We start from the raw sequence: 17,672 nt of genomic DNA on the forward strand, positions 1-17,672 counted from the left end.
TATTGTCTTTTTGGTCAACTTCATCAGAATTTTGTCAAAATTAGTTATGTTGGAATGATCATTGCTACAATTGGGTTAAAATTGAGGGACCATTGATTCAATTGGGTTAAAGTTGATGGACTATTTCTCCAGTTGGATTAAAGTTAAGGGATCAATGATAATTAATTTTTAGTTGAGGGACCATAACTAAACATTTTGATGAGTTGAGGGACTAAGGATAATAAATTTTTAGTTTAGAGACAATTTCTCCAATTGAGTTAAAGTTAAATGATCATTGCTACAATTTACTCGTATAAAAAAATTCACTCGCAGTTGGACTATCGAACCTTAAACTTAGAGTGCAAAAATCTTTACCCTTTCTCGTCTATGATGTCACTTTTCGATGACGTAGAGTTCAGGAGAAAACCAAGGAAGTTCCATGTGAGGTTCTTCGGAGGTACCTGTATAAACAAAACGACCGAATACCCACAAAAAGGCAAAGTTGAGAAGTTTCATCCCAAATTTACAATTAATTTTTTTTAATGATTTGATTTAAAAATACAACATGTCATTTTCTCAATTAGCTTTCACACCACACCTAACCATATGCTCCTCCAACATGTTCTCCCACAAAAAGCTTGTCACAGACACTTCTTTCAATCCCCTCCACACCACACCACTGCTTATAAATAGCTTCATTTCCTTGTTCTAAGACCACCATAAACCCGCCTTGCCCTCGCTTGTGCTCGTCGAGAGTTATCCAGTCCAATCCAATCCTACCCGTTGTTTGACCATGTTGGATTCTACATTGGACTTGCTCACTCAGGCTGCTTCCAACTCTCTATATGTTTTCTGCTTCTGCAACTTGATCATAGTCATGATCCTCGTTGGTTCAAAACCCTGCTCTTACGTTGATCAAGAAAGTGTCTCAACGGTCACCAGCAGCTACAAAACCAGAATCTCAAATGATCATAAACAAGTTGAAGATGATAAATGCGAGCAGGAGGGTACTATGTTCAAATCACCAATTGTTTTCGGCCAAGTGGCGAATCCCGAGAAAAAGCTCGCCACTGCCGGAGAAGACAATGGCAGTGGCGATCATCACAATGAAAGCAAGGAGTGTGACAATGAAGATGAGCTGAGAAGACGAGTGGAGGAATTCATTGAAAAAGTTAACAGAGGATGGAAGGCAGAGTTGTTGATATCCTCACATTTAAATTTAATCTAAGCAGACCCTGCGTAAAGCGGGAGCTTTGTGCACTGGGTACGATTTTTTTTTTATCGGATATTTGTATTAGTTTGGTTTTAGCAGGAGAAACAGCCTCTTTGCAGAATAAGGGTAAGACTGAATATGATAGACGTTCCTCTAATGCTTATAAAGCAAGAAGCCTTGTTGAATTGGATTCATCTTTTTTATTTTTTAGTTTGGTTTTAGTGATCAAGCTTAAAATTTGTACATTTGTAACTCTAATCTGATTTATTGAGGAAACTTTAAATGCTTGTGCCACTTTTTCTCCCGACTCTTTAATCTTAGTAATGCCGATTTTAAGAATAAGTGATTGTCCATCTCCGACTTTAATTTTAATTGTTTGAAATTCATCTGCACCTACAATCGTTTTGTGAACGGAGAACAAGTTGGTAAGAAAAAGCCACTTTAGGGTTTGGATGTTTCGGATATTTAAAACACAGAAAATGCATTTGATTCTCGTCTCACATGGATAAAGAGAGGAAAAAAGTGCTTGAAAAAGTTACAAAAGGGCATGTTCGTTTGTAGCCTGCAGGATATAAGATGTTGAACTTCTTATCTTCTCTCGTATATTTCGGGCCGTCATTCAACTTTCATCACTTCCCACCTGGCAATAACATTCGCTTTATAGTCCCTTGTCTCAAAATTAAAAGTTCAAGATCGAGCATTTCCGCTAGATTTTCGTCTTTCGACGTGGGATACAAACAACAATCAAGTCTTATCATATTAAGTGGAGTCGGTTGTATAAATCTTAAAATATCATTGCATTCAGTTTTGCGTCATATCTTCCGTTAGCTCTAAGTACTTTATATATTTTCTTATAGTATATTTCAAAGTCTTTGTAGGTCTTCATCAACTACTTTTGCTCTGAAATTTCATCTCATAGTCGCATCTTCTAATCGAAGCATCTATAGGTCTTTGGTTCACGTGTCCAAACCATCTTAACTAATTTTCTCTCATCTTATTTTCGATTCCGAGCATTCCTACTTTACCTCGAATATGCTCATTCTTAATTATATCCTTTCTTATGTGCCTATACATCAATGTTTTAAAAAACTCACCTCGAGGCGCGCCTAGGGCGCCCTTGAGGCTGGGCGCCATGGCTAACGCCTCAGTTTTGTTGGAGTGGGCGAAAGGCTTCGCCGGAGCCGCCTAGGCACGCCTCAGTGAGTTTTTTTTTTCCTTTACTCCCAAACCCAAATTTTGGGTAGGATTTTAACTGCCTCATACCTCTTCCTTGTATTTTTGTCTCTATGCCTTTTTTCTGATTTTTTTTATTTTTTATATAATGGATGTGTGTAGAGGTCGCACTTGGTGCGATGACAAGTGCTTTCGCCCATGAGCGGTAGGTCTCGGGCTCGAGACTTGGGAGCAGCCTCTTCATAAATGGGGGTAAGGCTAGTCGACATTTACCTCTCCCAGACCCTCCGTAAAGCGAGAGCCTTGTACACTGGGTACGACCTTTATATAATGGATGTGTGTGTTGTTCGCGTGCATTGTTATATGTGTGCTCATTGTGCTTTTCATCCTCTATTTTATGCATATATAATATAATATATGTATATATATGTGTGTGTATATATATTTATAATATATGTGTGTGTTCAGGTGATTATTGATTAATAATCTTCTTATTTTTAATATAATATATGTGTATGCTCAGTGTATATATTAAAAAATTTAGGTCCCGTGAGGCCGGGCTTCCCCTCGGACGCCTCGTCCACGCCTCATGCTTTTAATACACATACATTCACCAAACCATTCTCATATTCTCTTCCCTCATTGTTTTTCAACGTGGGATACCCTTTCCAAATTATGTTGCCTCTTCTTTGCCCTCTCAGTTCCCATACACTCTTATCCTCTCTTATTTGTATGATCACGGTTAAACTACATCAACATTTTATATTGATTTTTAAGAAAGCTGTCGATTTGAAGGCCAGGTCAATGCCATTGCCTGTCATTGTACGTGTTAGTCTCAAAGCAATTTCGAAGCAAGTTGGTAATCATACATGAATATACAACCGCTACCACCAACCTTTAAATACGATTTAATTTAGACTATTCTTATTCTTATTAGTCTCTTTCACATAATCACCCAATGTTGTATTTTGTCAACATCTTGCTAAATTTAGTCAATTTTAAGGGGTCAATTATCATTATTATTATTTTGTAAAATAGACTAACTGATAGCTTTTTTATGGCAGTTCATTTTTTGAAGTTCGAAAAGACTTATAGATGCATTTCAGCTTAAGGAGAGTCATTTAAACATAGGTAAAGTGAATAGTATCATGATTGACTTTTTAGTGCAAAAATATGATTTTTCATTAAAGTAAACAGTATCGGGAGCTTTCATTAAAGTTCCCTTTAAACATTGATATAAATGTCATAATTTAATCAAGACATGTACATGTACTTCATTTTTGCAAAAGAGAAGAGACCAATTAGGGTTTTTCTTTTACAAGGCTATATGTATTCTAAATTATTATAATAGGTAGAGAGCGGGAATGCAGACTTGGGTGCACAAGACAGACACAACGTTTTGAGTAACTGTCCTATCGCACATATAACAACTCACTCTTAGTCAAGTAATACTTTCAATATTGAAAGGACCGAATTTTCCGGCTTGTGTTGATTTAAAAATAAAAAAAAAAGGCCAAAAGAAAATAGAAGACAACAAAGTTCCATAAATCCAGGAATGGTGATAAGGATGTGAATCATGTGATGACATAAGAGGGAAGGAAAAGGAGAGGATGAGAAGGATCCATGTGAGGTTCTTGTTTGGTACAATGGACTTTTCATTAAGCTAATGAAAAAAGAGGCCCTACAATATGGAGCAATTTTTCAATATGTCAAAAACACGATTTTGTTATGCCAAGTGTTATAATAAAAGTAGTTGGATATTTAAAAATAAAAAAAGCAATGCATTATAACATTTGGTGTAACAAACCGTGTTCCGGCACCTTAAAAATTTTCTACATAATATGGTTGAGAATAAGCTTTCACATTATACAGAACATCATCTCCTTTCATCTTCTGCACATAACTAAAGCTTTCCACCCCCACCCTTCCTCCATCCATACAAGCTTGCTTTTAAATCTCTCTCTCTCACATACCTTCACAATGCTTGGTTCCACGCTAGAATTAATCACACAGGCAGCTTCCAACTCCGTGTTCATCTTCTGCATCTGCAACTTGATCATAGTCATTATCCTCGTGGGATCAAAATCCGTCTCCAACAACGATGAACGAAGCAAAAATCGTATCACAAAGGCCGCCAGCAACCGTGCGGATGATGAACAAGGCATGGAGGAGGCCAAACACGCGTGGAAGGAGAAGAATGGCTTGATGCAGGTCAGTCAATTTAGTGTACAATGAACAGAACGCATCAGCCGACGATGGTAAATTCAGCAGCACCGATGGAGACAGCGACGATGATGAAACTGACACTGACGATGAGCTGAGGACGAGAGCAGAAGAGTTTATAGAAAAGGTTAATAAGGCATGGAAGGCAGAAGTACTGAGAACTTCATGTGTATTCTAGGCAGCAATCTTGTGTTGCAGTAATAAAACTCTACCGTGGCAATGTAAAGAAAAATCATTCAAAGAGAATGTACTATAAGAAAAAAGCACTTACGCTCATAAGCACTTTTGAACGTTTAAGCACTTAAAGTTTGTAAGCAAAGAGTCACAACATCCATTCATATTCCAATTTTCAGATAAAAAGAACTTGAAGGACAAATGACTAGTTATGTTTTTCATACATCTAAAAATGCTACATCATACAACACTAGAAATACATGGACACAACAGCCACGTACGTGACGAGCCTGATCACGATCAAAAGACAGACCTAAAACCTAATAAAAAAGACTACCAAATCGGGGTTAAAACCAACACAAGGTACGTTAAGCCTAGTTTGTCTTTCGTAAAACAGTCAAACAAGGTTGAGAGAGCTAGAGTCTGAACAGTACAATTAAGATACAACCGTCACACGAAAGGAAAAAGCATGATCAATAAGAAACTTCACAGTTTGCTTGACCAGAGCCTTTAGATTCCTCTTGCAACAACAATGATTTACTCTCAGAAGCTGAGTTCTTGTAGCTGTGCACGGGATTCAGAGAATTAGAATGATCCCCGTGGAAGGAAGGAGCCATCAGAATGGGCTTTACTCCGCCATAGACCTTCATTTCTTCACCAGACACTGCATTGACTATGATAGGGACAATCGATGATGATACAGGCTCGAGTCTCTGCTTCTTTGGCTTCTGTTCCAGCTGGTGACCTTGCAGAAAACTGCCCACCACAACCTGATGCAGTCAAAACAGTTTGGAGGAAAACATTAATTACAGAATTCGTTTTTTAGAGAGTAAACTACAATACCACAACCAATTTATAACATAATATCGAAGTGCTAGATTACTTGATGGTCAAAATAACAATTTAAACTTGTCAAAATTACTATATAATTGTATAATGATGTTACCTGCACGGGGCCAGCAGCGATCAGCATACCAGCAAGTCCACCCCCAACCACTCTACCGTCTGGACCTGCCAAAGCAACACTCATGCCACCGGATCTGCTCTTTGTTACTGCATTCTCAGTTGGTATATACGATCCTGACAAGGACAGTATCTCAAAGCGGCCCTGTAAAATCAGCAAAAAGAATTTGAGATGTTCTGAGCAACAATGACATATACTGTCTTTTCTTCAAGAACGAGAACTTCCATGATCATAAAGAAAATACTACTGAACGTTATGTTCTTATATATAGAGCGATTAAAAACAGAACGCAACATGCACGAGACCGATTACGTAAATAGCTTGCAGCCAGGAACTTACATTGATACAATAATAACTAATAACAGATAATTTCAAAGACAAGCACACTGCCGTACCTCATACGTTAAAGTACCCCCAGAAGAACTGGCCTGCCTAAGTGTAACATTTGAAATGGTACCATTTGCGGAAAGTATGCAAATAGCTCGAGCTCCTTGTTGAGAGAATGACATGATCTTCATTGTAACATCCTGCAAGAACCATAATTACCATCAGAAATCAAGTACAACCTTGATCCATAGCAATAGTACTGGAAGAGGACCTGAATCAACTTTCTAGTTTGTAATTTTTGTTTGACGTTGTTTTTTGCTCGTCTTTTAAACGTCTACAAGAATAATAACTGGTTTCATGAATTCTAAGATGTTCGGTATCAATTAGAATAGTAGACACGACAGTTTGTACTGACATGAATATTTGTTTCACATATAACAATTTTCTGATGCATACCTCGCCAGAATGGACAGTAAGGATGTGTGGTGTAAAGTTTGCACCAACCGAGTATGCAATTTTCTCACCTACAAAAAAATAAAAACCGTCAGTGAATCCCAAATCAAATGATCATTTTAAAAATTGGAATTTGCATGATTAAAACGCCCAGAAGTATCCCAATTAAAATACAAAATTCTAGTTCAAGGATCTAATCACCAAAACGTAGAGCAATCAAAGAGACGAAACATTAACAAACAAGTGAAGTCTCATCTAATGAACATAATACTCGTAAACCTGAAAACGACAACGCAAGGAGATAATTAGATGAATTCTAGGGGGATCAAGAAGAACAAAGCCCGGAAATTGTTGCCTAGTTCACAAGCAGAAATAATCGCCTCAAACCAAAATGATTACCTAATAATAGAAATTGAAAACTCCATTAATTTCATAACAAAGGTCGCAGTTACGCCTAAGGGTGGCTAAGGAAACTGCTCGTAATCCTCAGGAGACGGGAGCTCTTGAACAAAAGGTGAGGTGTCAAGAGTGGAATGGTCATATTGAAAAGAGTGGTTAAGGTCAAAAACTGACCCCAAAACATATTAAAATTGTAATTAGGTGCATATAAACCAGGTGTTTATATCCAAATTCCCTGCTTGTGCTTTCTAGTTTCTTCATTTGTTCTCTTTTCTTTCTTATCTGATGCAAATTAGGCCAGAGTCAGCAGGTGCTTAAGAGGTAATCACCTAATTAGGCAAGTCTAATCCAGGCACGCCAGCCTAATTAGTGGACTCTACCTATTGGACAAGCTAGCTACCTCAATCATTCTCTCATTCTGTTTCCTAAAGGCAAAGAGAGTATAATATAAATTGCAGTAGCCAGCAGAAAAAATCAGTAATTCCAATCCACATAAAACACCATTTACTTCCAGATCTGACACGGGAATCTGATCACAAAGGGTCCACTTGCAAACCAAATCCAACCAACATTCCCTTCAAATCTCACTCTAAAAACACAAATCCAATCCCAAAACACACACACACAACAGTAAACATGATACAATCTGTTGACGGGGATTTTTGAATCTGCGTCATTACGCTCAATAAAAAAACGCTGATCCAAAAATCCCCGTCAACAGTGTCAGAGCTACAACAACAGATCATGATCATTTCATCCCAAATGTAAAACAGTAAAAACGGTAACCAACATTAACCGAAAGTCAAAATTTTCAAAGCTTTTATTTAAAAGGGTTGTTTCGTTTCATTTCGTTACCTGAGTTCCCAAACACGTCATGCTTGTGAGACTTCTTGATCGAGTCAACGGGCTTGCCTCTGCCCCTCTTCCAGGCGGAGAACTCTCCGGTCAGCGGAATCGACGACGAAATCGGCATCGGGGACAATGCCGAAGACGGGACGGGCTTGCTGTCGGGTCCGTATTTCCTAGGCCTGCCCCTCTTCTTCTTTCCGTCCGTACCGATCCCGGTCAAGCTCATCGGCGACGCCGTCGGAGCTGCCGCCGTTGTGGGTCCCCCACATGGGCTAGGGTTTTCATTTCTTGGGGCAATCCTGTAATCATCTGGAGCGTTCTCACCGCTCACTGCTACACCAGAAACCAACTTGTTGTCTTTCTCCTCCATTTGCATATGCAAATTTGCAGACACACAAAAACCACCCAAAACCCTAAAAAATCTTAAACCCTATAAACACTTGAAACCCTAGAATCTACCCATTAAAGTCTGCAACTTTAGGAAGCAAAAAAAAAAAAACCCAGAAAATAATTTAACTGAAAAACAATAACTTGAGCAGATTTCTGTTAAAGTAGGCTAGAAAGTTCCAAACTTTCAAAAAATTTGGAACCCAGAAACCACAAGTCGTCTCTAAATGCAGAAAGCTGAAGAACTCAGTGCTGCAACTCCTCCAGTTCTGAAGCTTGTCTCCACCATTGCAGAGAAAGCACAGAGCTCCAATGGCAGAAACTGAAATTTCAGTTAAAAAATTGTAAATCACTTCAAAGAAATTACAAGGAAACAAGCAACACTGATTTCAGAAATACTTCTGAGAAACGTGAATTTAGGGTTTTGCAGGAAAAGGAGGAGAAATAAATAAAGTATAAAAATTTGGAAAATTATAAATAAAAATGAAATTGTTATAATTAAATATTGATGAAATTTTATTAAAAAATTAATATTCTAATTGCAAATGCAAAGTATAAATTTTAGTTAAGAAAATGTTTCACGTCCGTCTTGGAAATTTAATAAAGGTGAATTTAATAAATGGGCAATGATACTAAATTTGAATATTTAAAAAAAACAATCAAGTTTTGTTTGAGAAAAGAAAAGGGCTCTTCTATTTTTTATTACCATTTATTTATTTAAAGTTGTATAAATAAATAATTCTCTCAAAGCTGTAAAGCTAACGTTAAGAGCTACACCAATTTTCCAACTACTGACAACTCCTTTGTCTTTTCAGAAAATTAAACTTTGACTGGAAGATTTTAATTTGAACTAAACACCCTTTTAGTTTGAGCTATCTACTGTTAATGCCATTTGTAAATAAAATATGCCCTTAAAAAAAAACCAAAATCAAAATCTCGAGAAAAAAATTATGAAGAAGAATCAAATCACGTATTCTTCTAGATTTGCTCTTACAAAACATAATTATTGTATATTGGTTGTCTGTCTTGTACAAAAACATTAATTCGTATTAAATATGAGAGTTACCCCTGATTAGCTCTATCAAAATTCTCCTGAATAAACCATAAAATCGAAACGAAGAAGATTAGAAACTTAATGATCACATTAATCAACAGGGAAGAGGTTTAGACATTCTTAGACTATGTACATAAAACCAGGAAAGCCAATTACAATTGACTTAAAAATCAAAAGAATCCAATACAAAAGGGAAAAGAAATGCTAAAACAGCAATTTTAACTCTCAAAGTCTCACCAAACTTTAACTAATTAACCTATCAAACTTGTATCATTGGCTTCACATGTGTTCTAGGGAGCACAAATCCAGCTCTTCTTTCCTCGAACGAGTACTCAATCTCCTCAGGAATCTCTTGGACCAAGTTGGTAGCAAATGGAATTGGTGGAGGAGGAGGAGGAGCTGGTGTGATAGCTGTCTGCATGGGAACTGACACCGTTGATGGTGTCGTTGGCACGAAGATTGGCATCACCTTGGGCGTCTTGTTCGCTTCGTCTGCAACAGTTCTAGGCTTCAGAGGAGTAGTAGCGAAAGCGACATTTTCTGTTGGAATGGAAACGGGAACAGAAATGGGGGAGAAGGGTTTACGAGTCGTTGGTGTCTCCACTTCAGAAGCATTTGGGGCACCATAAGAGTGCTTTTTAACAGGAAGTCCAGCAACATCCAAGCCTCGTCTACCTGCATAAGCAAAGACGTGGATAAAGATACATTAAAATTTGATTGTTCGCATGTTTTCGTATGATGTCTGGAAAGCAGACTTTTTTTTTTTTTTTGAAACACTAGACAGCAACAGAGATATGGTGTTCCAGTGTCATGCCTCATGTTTTGTTTAAAATGAACTCAACAGAAGCTTCTGAAACACCGACGCAACGAAGAATAAAACAAACATGTTTTTAGGTACTACTACCAGAGTCAGAGTCCCCCCCTGCAAGGAAACAGACGGTGAATAACCTTCAAAGCAACTAAATATATCTTTTTATTTTATTTTCAATACTCTCATTTGTCAACCAGACACAAATGAGAACTATTGGAGAAGAGATTAACCTGTGGACAAAGATGAAAAGCTATCATCCAGCTGATTGTTTAATTGCTCATTTTGGTGGACTCGGTCACCCTTTCTTGAACGCGGACGCGGAGTACCTTTGACGGAATGAAGTGGATCAGGTTTAGGAGCTTGCATTGAAAGTCTTCTATTGCTCGCACCTCCAGTTGACATTCTTGGACCCTTCTTTACACTCTGAGGTTTCGATGGACTTGGCTTTGACCCATAAAGTGCCTCTTGTTCAGCTATCAACTGACCCTGAATCTTTTTCTGGTCCTGAAAATGGGAGATGAAGAGTTGTTACACGGTTCACAGTAAGATCTTCAAAGAAATATGTCCAAGTGAAACTGCTGGGCCATACCCTCTGCCTTCGACGTTCTTGCTCCTTCTCCTCCCGTAATATAGTATACTCTTCAAGCATGGAAAGAAGACGAATCTGAACGGAAGTTGAAAACAATACAAATTGTTTCAGAATTTTGTGTATGAAAACAAAAAATAAACTCAACTGGAATAGACCTCCTAGAGACTTCAGAAATACAAGGGAAGCAACTTACACCATCATATGTGAACTCAATGCCCCTCTCCTTCTCCCATGATATGGTTTTTGAAGCCAATGCATCCACCATTGCTGTATAAAAAACAGGATTGTAAAAACACATTTAAAAAAAAATGGAAAAAACTGAAACCAGCATAAACATAATTAAAACAATATTCTTGACCAAAGCACAGTTCTGTAACAGTTTCATATATAGGCTAGTCTAGAATTATTAACCAAGGGTGCCATTTTACAAATGCGGTCAATACCTGGAAGTTTATTAACCAGAGCACGTGCTTTCTCAGCACGCTTGAGAGTAAGATGAGCTCCTCTTCCAGCATTGTATCGGTTTTCATCCTACACGAACGCAAAATGGAACAAGTAAGCAAAGGGATTTCAATGTTGTGAAGTAAGCGACATGGTGATGGAAACAACTAACCCTGTTATACTCCTCGAGCCAGCACTCCTCATCACAAGCAAACAACCACTTCTCAACTTTTTCAAGTATGTCTTTCCTGCTAAAAGCTTCCTCTTTAACCTTTGAAACCTGAAGCTCAATTTGATCAAGGACACAAGCAGGGTCCACATCTCCTGCACAAGTAAAAATGATGCATGCGTTCAAAACAATTATGTAGGAATTTTCTGTTACCTCATGATATGCTGTTAAGAATTTAAGATGCACCTGATTCTATAGCTTCAATTATGTAGTCAATTGCACTATCTGCTTCTAGGACCATGTGTGTCTTTCTACAGATTTCCTCTAGCTCTGATCTCTTCTTAAGAACAAGCTCTTTCATTTTACTTGATTTCAGCTCTTCCAACCGAGACACTTCTGCCTCAACCTGCTCAATAGATTTAATCCCAGATGAATTCTTGAAAAATAAACTGATCCAATAATACAGAATTACAATATAAAAAAAACTCACATAATTGATAAAGTCCACAGAGAGTGTATTTGGTTCAGTTATCTCATGTTCTGAAGCAGCTATATTGCAGGTTATATTCTGAAACATCTGTTGTTCCTCAATTGGCGTATCCATCAAGTTCCACAGCTCTAACATGGTAGTTGCAAGATCTTGAAGCTGTCAGAGATTAGGAGGTTAATATCATTCAATTAAATGCACATAACTTCGACTAGAAACTCAAAAACGACAAAGAACATTCTTTACCTTCTGCATTCTCTGTAATTTAACCTCCCGCAATTTTTGTATTGCAGCAGCCAATCGCTGAATTGTATCATTACTTATATTCTTGCTTCCTTCGGAATCAACTAAACTGCGATGAACCTCACTAATTGTCTGTTTGTAGTCCATACCAAGAACTGAGCAAAATGAGTTCAATGTACACAGGTGGTCCTGTATCTGCTTAAGCCGATCACTCTGCACAACAAGAAAGAACAGATAAATGAGGACTTAAAGAGCATAAAAGAATACAAAATCAGATTAAGATGATATGCAGATGGAAAGGAAATTGAAAAAATAACTCCCAACCTTCTCAGTTTGGAGTGCATGTAGATGTCTGTGCAATTCTTCAAGCCTTCTCAATGACAAATCAGTTTCATCCACACCCGGTTTAGAAGAACTGTAATCTGTGCTTCCATTAATCTCACTTGAAATTTTCCGTATCTCCTCTAGAACTTCCAGAAAGTTATTTTTTCTGTCACATTTTCTTTTCTTCATCTCCTCCAGCTGTGGAATAATTTTGCTGAGCTCTTCCTTCAAACTTCCGGCACTTTGATCAGACTGAAATGACAAAGCAATTTGTAAATAATTCTGATTTTAAACAATAGCCTCCTTAACTTCAATGGGAACAGGTCATTTAAACTATTTATCTACGAAACAATAACAGTTATCTACAAAACAGTCGATCCTGACCTGTCTAATATGTACCGGTCGCTCCCCCATTGCAGAACATATTGCAGCAAGTTCTGCTTCCGAATCAGCAATTGCCTGCCGTAGCTGTGCCCTACACCGATTTGCCTGATCTACCTTTCTTCTGTATACTTCTAGACACTCCTGCTCAAGCTCAAGCAACATCTTATCCCTATCTTTGTCAGTCTCTCCGACTTCATTCCAAATTATCTACAATTTTCGTATTAGACAAGAAACAAAGTGAGATTAGTACTTTCGAGTACTCCAATTTCCATTAAAAAAATAAATAAATAAACTAGACAAGTTTTCTGTGATACCTGAAGCTCATATAGAAGTGATCCACATGTTGTTTCCATTTGCAGAAGCTGCTCACTTTGGAGATTAGACATATTGAAGCAGTGCTACCTGCCATAAACAATTTTCACCATCAAACCCTCACTATATGCATTGCATAAATTGACCATAAAATTCTTAGTCATCTCTAAATAGCAACAAAATATATGGAAAAAAAAGCAACAGAACCCTAGATTCCTCAAAGCCCAGACAAAAGTATCTCGAACTGCAGGTTTCTCCCAGAATTTTGGAGAAAAAGAAAATTACATCACCAATTCTAGTCCATATTAGGTCAGAGTTCTATATGAACACCAATTCTAAAATTGAATGGAAAATTCTCTCTTTTACAAATAATTCCCACGCAATTTAGCTCAAAGAAACTAAAATCAAAAGAACCAACCAGACCACAGGCGACAAAATCAACTAGAAGAAGCTGAGGAATTTTTTTTCAACAATTCAAAAATTTGATATCAAAATTCAAAATTTCAAATTCTTTCTCGAGAACCAAACGGGGAATTGGGGAAAATTGAAGAAAAATAACGAAGACGGGAAGAGGAAAACCCGGAAACAAACCTGAGAGAGCAAATCAATGAGCATAAATTTTCTATCTGCTGTATGAATTTTCTTGCCACAGCAGAGGCCGGCAATTGGAGGATTTTCCCGAGAAAATGTGGGTCTCGTTTCGTTTTTCTTCTATTGGAAACTTTGGGGGAAAAAGGTAGGATTTGGGGTTTGAATTTTAATGGAGATGTGAGATGCGTAACCGAAATGTGAAATGTTTAGAGAGAGAGAGAGAGAGAGAGAGAGAAGCTGTTTGAATGAGGAGAAAAGAGGACCGTTGAAGAAGGCAGAGGGGGCTTGTTAAAGATTTGTTTTTTAATGATTCTCCGGGACGAAGCAGGTCACGCACCAACGGCATTTGAATTTCAAATTTTCAGGAGAGGACTCAGATTTGCTGTAGTCGATTTATCGCTGCTAATATGTATTTGTCCAATGGAATTTTGCCATTTGTGATTAATTCTAAATAAAAAATTTAAAATAATTTATAATCGCACGATATATAAATGGTTAAGATATAATGATTTCTAAGATTTCATAATTTGGATCCGAATGGGATCCAAATTCGAAAAATTGGATATAAGATTGTGAAAGAAAATTAATATTTTTCAAAAACACAATCTAACGAATACCAAATTTGAAAATGATATTGAATCAATACGACAATAAATATGAAAATAAATACTTAAATAAGATTTATCTATCTTATTTCCTTAATGAAAAAAGAAAGCATTTTTGCCAAATTTAAACATACTTAAGTTAATTAGAATAGTCTGCCTCTCCCCTTCACCTATTAGTTTAGGTTAGAATAATCAAAGAACCATTTGGAAAAAAAAAATTCTAAATTGGAATTTTAAAAGAAAGTTTCTTATTGATCAAAAGTGAAACGTAGGACACGAGTACACAACTAATAGCTTATTTGGAAAGTAGTTTTTTTTTTTTCTTTAATACATCAATATTTTTACACTAAGAAAATAAAGAGTTCGGCAAAACCACACAATAGGTAGTCTAATTTGATATCGAATTCGTCATTCACAAGATTCGAACGTAAGACCTCTCACTTTTAAGTGAAAAGGAATACCACAAAACCGTAGTACAAAATGACCTATTTGAAAAGTAGTTTAAGTGACTTAAAGGTAGCGTTTGGTACGCAGACGGAACAGGATGGAACGAATGTTCTGTGTATATTTGGTACGCCCAGGACGGAGCATGATGGTTGTTCCGTTCTGCATTTGGTAGCACATGGACGGAACGGAACCAAAAACTTAAAATGACTAAAATACCCATGTTCCGTCTGTTGTTTGGTACAATTTTATGTGTGGAACGGGACAAGACTTTTTTTTTTTTAAGTTGTTCAAATTTGAATTGTTCAAATTTGAACACTATTATCCATTATTTGTTTTTCTTGGTCCAAATTTTATTCGGTATATGTTGTGTTCCGCATGCAAACCCCTTTAAAATTTGTAATTTATATCTTCTATGATTTGTTGATGAAGTCAGACTTCCTCGAGCCAGTGAATATTGGAAGTAATGAGTTCTTTAGCATGAATAAGATGGTTAAGATGGTTCTGTTCATGGTTGCCATGCAATGTTGAAAAATATATAAGTTTAATGATCATGCATGTCGTAACGTTTTAGGGTTTAAACATTCATAACTTAAATAGGTTATATTACAATTAAACATTGGTACTCAGCTTCTGTGGAGGATCGACACCTCTTTCACATTTTAAATGAAAATTTTAACCAACAATTACATTTTCTTAACCACAAAATTCTACATACCAAACATTAAATCCATGACTTTGGACACCAATGACTTTGCTGAGGAAGCAATTGCACCTCCAGATTTCTGCGCGCTGGTATTACCGTTTTGAAGATAGTAAGGACGAGGGGGGGCTTTTGAAGCATTCATCTTTGCATGTTTCATGAACGGTTGAGGGGGAAATGTCATGAAATCCTGATTGTTGACCCTTTCATTTAATGCATGGCGTTGCATTGGATCCAGCGGCTTCACCCCTATAATTAGTGCCCCGTTAATTTGCATCCCATTCTTGCTAAGAGCCTTCTGAGCATCAGAGTAACTCTGCACCACCAGCAAAGTGAATGGTTAACAATTTTCAATAGCAGTTGCATTCTTGTAGGATACCTAGCCAAACTGAGCAAACGAAGAGTAGAAAGATGGAATACAGGTAAGTCTTTGGCAACCAAAACACAGAGACAAACATGGTCTACATCCATTTTCCCTCATATACGCACGGCGCACACATAATGGTGTTACAAATTCCTTCCATGCCATAAGCCAACAGCAGTAGCAAATAATTATAATGTGATCTTGTGATTACTTCCTTAGACATAAGTATTACTGATAATCTTAATCAATATTATGCCTCCATGAGGCTATGTCTGCAGCCAAGGCCAATAAGCGATCTTACTTTTGACATACATGGTAGCATCCCGCCAATAATAAAACCCAACTTTAAGCAGAAGTGATGCACAGTGCCATTATTATAGTTGACAGAGACAAATCCATACATTTTACAAGTAAAACATCTTTCATAACACATAACAAAAGATAAGTCATAAAAACAAACTCAGCTATTTCCAGCTGCTCAAAAATTTAATTTATATCAAAGTTTTGGTTAGTTTTACTCCCAATTTCAAGGGCATTTCTTACAGATAGTCAATGAGTTTGACTCGCAAACTCTCCAATTGACGAATTCATGGTAACATTACCAGTTCAAAGAGGTGAAGAAATGAAGAGAAGATCAATCATTGATACAAGAAATTTGATTCATCAAACTCAAAATAATGGAGAAAAAAGAACCTGATATAGAATGTGCATCCAGTTGGCATCTCTTGGACCAGGAACATGTTTCAAAATCACTCCACATTTTTCAAACTCTCGTATAACTAAATTTGTATCAACTGGAGGGAATCTGGAAGGAAAAATAAGAACACCATCAGAAGCCTAAATGTGGATAGCTGAGCAAAAATTACATTGTAATTACTCAATAAGTTAGACAAGCAAGCCATAACTTTAGTGATTGAAGACTTGAAGACCAAGTACAACCAAATAAGCTTCAATCAGTTGAACGACTGACCTAAAAAGTTGGAGAGAGCTATGTGATAAAACAATACAATAAAGTGTTCTACGTGTTCCCAACATTTTTCTTTAGAGTACATAACAAAACATTTCCATGGTCCTTAAAACTGTGAACTAGAAGCTCAGTATAGCAATTCACAAAAATTAACTTCTATTCAACAGACATGCATAGAAAATATCAAACACCATTATATCCAATAATTTACACAACACTTTACCGTTAACTAGTTGACCATTTTTTGAGTTTCCTTTAGGGATATCTACTAAGTTGTGTCTTACCCCTAAGTTCTAACAGTTGATTACCAAACAAGATCTCCCTTTTTTATTGTGCAAGGTCAATAAATTCTAAGTAATGAAGTAGCTAAGAGGAGCAGAGACTTGGGAAAGGGTTTGTGGTTTGACACACAACTTGCTCACCAGTAAGTAGCTAAGAAAGACAATATTTCAAACTTACAATCACATTTGACCAGGAATACATCCAAATGATCACTGACGACTTCAAGTTTAAAATGCATTGTAGTGGGATATTTGATTCATGCATATCGGGAACCTCCAATAACTGGGAAACTAGGATAATTTTTTTTAAAGAAAACTCTTTCCTTGGCACAACAACCACATGGAAATAAGGCCAGAGCCTTCTCATTTCCTCCTCAACTCATAATGGCAACAACTGAAGTCAATTAGATGAACCAACCAAAGCAGACCAAAACAGGTAGTGGAAATTACAAATGTTTTGCATATTAACTGGGTGTTAATGAAATCGAAACAAGCAAATCAGAAAAGAATAATAATGCCACTTCAAATTTACATCAAAATTAGGACCTCCTGGAAGCAATTATTTTACAAAGAAAGAGAGACCGAGAGGCTACACAAAAACAGATCGAACTTGGGAGATGCAGAGCTGCTACACGGAAGAGGATGAGAAGGAAGGTTGCGAAGGGGAGATGCAGATGTGAAGAGGTTCACAACGGCTGAGAAGAAGAGAAGATAGTTTTAGGGTTTGTTGTATGATTTAGATGATGTAAATTTTGAAAAAGA

At 37.0% G+C, this 17,672-nt stretch overlaps 3 protein-coding genes across 5 annotated transcripts; all 3 read right to left on the reverse strand.

Moving 5' to 3' along the window:
* Window positions 1–4,922: 4,922 nt before the first annotated feature.
* Window positions 4,923–8,623, reverse strand: LOC126627699 (AT-hook motif nuclear-localized protein 6-like). Its single transcript, XM_050297211.1, has 5 exons — window positions 7,761–8,623; window positions 6,510–6,577; window positions 6,122–6,253; window positions 5,709–5,870; window positions 4,923–5,532 (listed from the first exon to the last, which is right to left on the reverse strand). Exons 1-5 carry the CDS (start codon window positions 8,128–8,130, stop codon window positions 5,236–5,238), a joined length of 1,029 nt encoding a protein of 342 aa, XP_050153168.1. The 5' UTR covers window positions 8,131–8,623; the 3' UTR covers window positions 4,923–5,235.
* Window positions 8,624–9,265: 642 nt separating this feature from the next.
* LOC126630709 (65-kDa microtubule-associated protein 3-like) lies at window positions 9,266–13,860 on the reverse strand. Of its 3 annotated transcripts, none has more exons than XM_050300860.1 (14): window positions 13,547–13,860; window positions 12,958–13,045; window positions 12,644–12,850; window positions 12,260–12,511; window positions 11,939–12,148; window positions 11,696–11,851; window positions 11,452–11,611; window positions 11,209–11,360; window positions 11,039–11,126; window positions 10,789–10,862; window positions 10,596–10,670; window positions 10,237–10,510; window positions 9,781–9,870; window positions 9,266–9,687 (listed from the first exon to the last, which is right to left on the reverse strand). In XM_050300860.1, the coding sequence occupies exons 2-14, from the start codon at window positions 13,027–13,029 to the stop codon at window positions 9,455–9,457; spliced, it is 2,043 nt and encodes a 680-aa protein (XP_050156817.1). In that variant the 5' UTR covers window positions 13,030–13,045; window positions 13,547–13,860; the 3' UTR covers window positions 9,266–9,454. The 3 variants fall into 3 exon arrangements, 2 of the variants coding, with proteins under 2 accessions (XP_050156817.1, XP_050156816.1); XR_007626085.1 differs by lacking the exon at window positions 9,266–9,687 and adding an exon at window positions 10,010–10,117 and having other exon boundaries at window positions 9,782–9,870; XM_050300859.1 differs by having other exon boundaries at window positions 9,266–9,870; window positions 13,547–13,859.
* Window positions 13,861–15,134: 1,274 nt separating this feature from the next.
* LOC126630340 (nuclear pore complex protein NUP35-like) lies at window positions 15,135–16,859 on the reverse strand. The gene is made up of 2 exons (XM_050300426.1): window positions 16,356–16,859; window positions 15,135–15,614 (listed from the first exon to the last, which is right to left on the reverse strand). Exons 1-2 carry the CDS (start codon window positions 16,371–16,373, stop codon window positions 15,306–15,308), a joined length of 327 nt encoding a protein of 108 aa, XP_050156383.1. The 5' UTR covers window positions 16,374–16,859; the 3' UTR covers window positions 15,135–15,305.
* Between the last annotated feature and the right edge of the window lie 813 nt (window positions 16,860–17,672).

The sequence above is a fragment of the Malus sylvestris genome, chromosome 7 (genome assembly GCF_916048215.2).
Source record: "Malus sylvestris chromosome 7, drMalSylv7.2, whole genome shotgun sequence".
Lineage (NCBI taxonomy): Eukaryota > Viridiplantae > Streptophyta > Magnoliopsida > Rosales > Rosaceae > Malus > Malus sylvestris.

Coding starts and splice junctions, on each gene's coding strand:
- LOC126627699 (XM_050297211.1), bottom strand. CDS start 8,130: ATGCAAATGGAGGAGAAAGACAACAAGTTGGTTTCTGGTGTAGCAGTG. Junction 6,578..7,760: donor TGACGTGTTTGGGAACTCAG/GTAACGAAATGA, acceptor ATTTTTTTGTAG/GTGAGAAAATTGCATACTCG. Junction 5,533..5,708: donor TCGCTGCTGGCCCCGTGCAG/GTAACATCATTA, acceptor TGACTGCATCAG/GTTGTGGTGGGCAGTTTTCT.
- LOC126630709 (XM_050300859.1), bottom strand. CDS start 13,029: ATGTCTAATCTCCAAAGTGAGCAGCTTCTGCAAATGGAAACAACATGT. Junction 10,863..11,038: donor TCTGGTTAATAAACTTCCAG/GTATTGACCGCA, acceptor TTTTTTATACAG/CAATGGTGGATGCATTGGCT. Junction 9,871..10,236: donor CTTTTCATCTTTGTCCACAG/GTTAATCTCTTC, acceptor TTGCTTATGCAG/GTAGACGAGGCTTGGATGTT.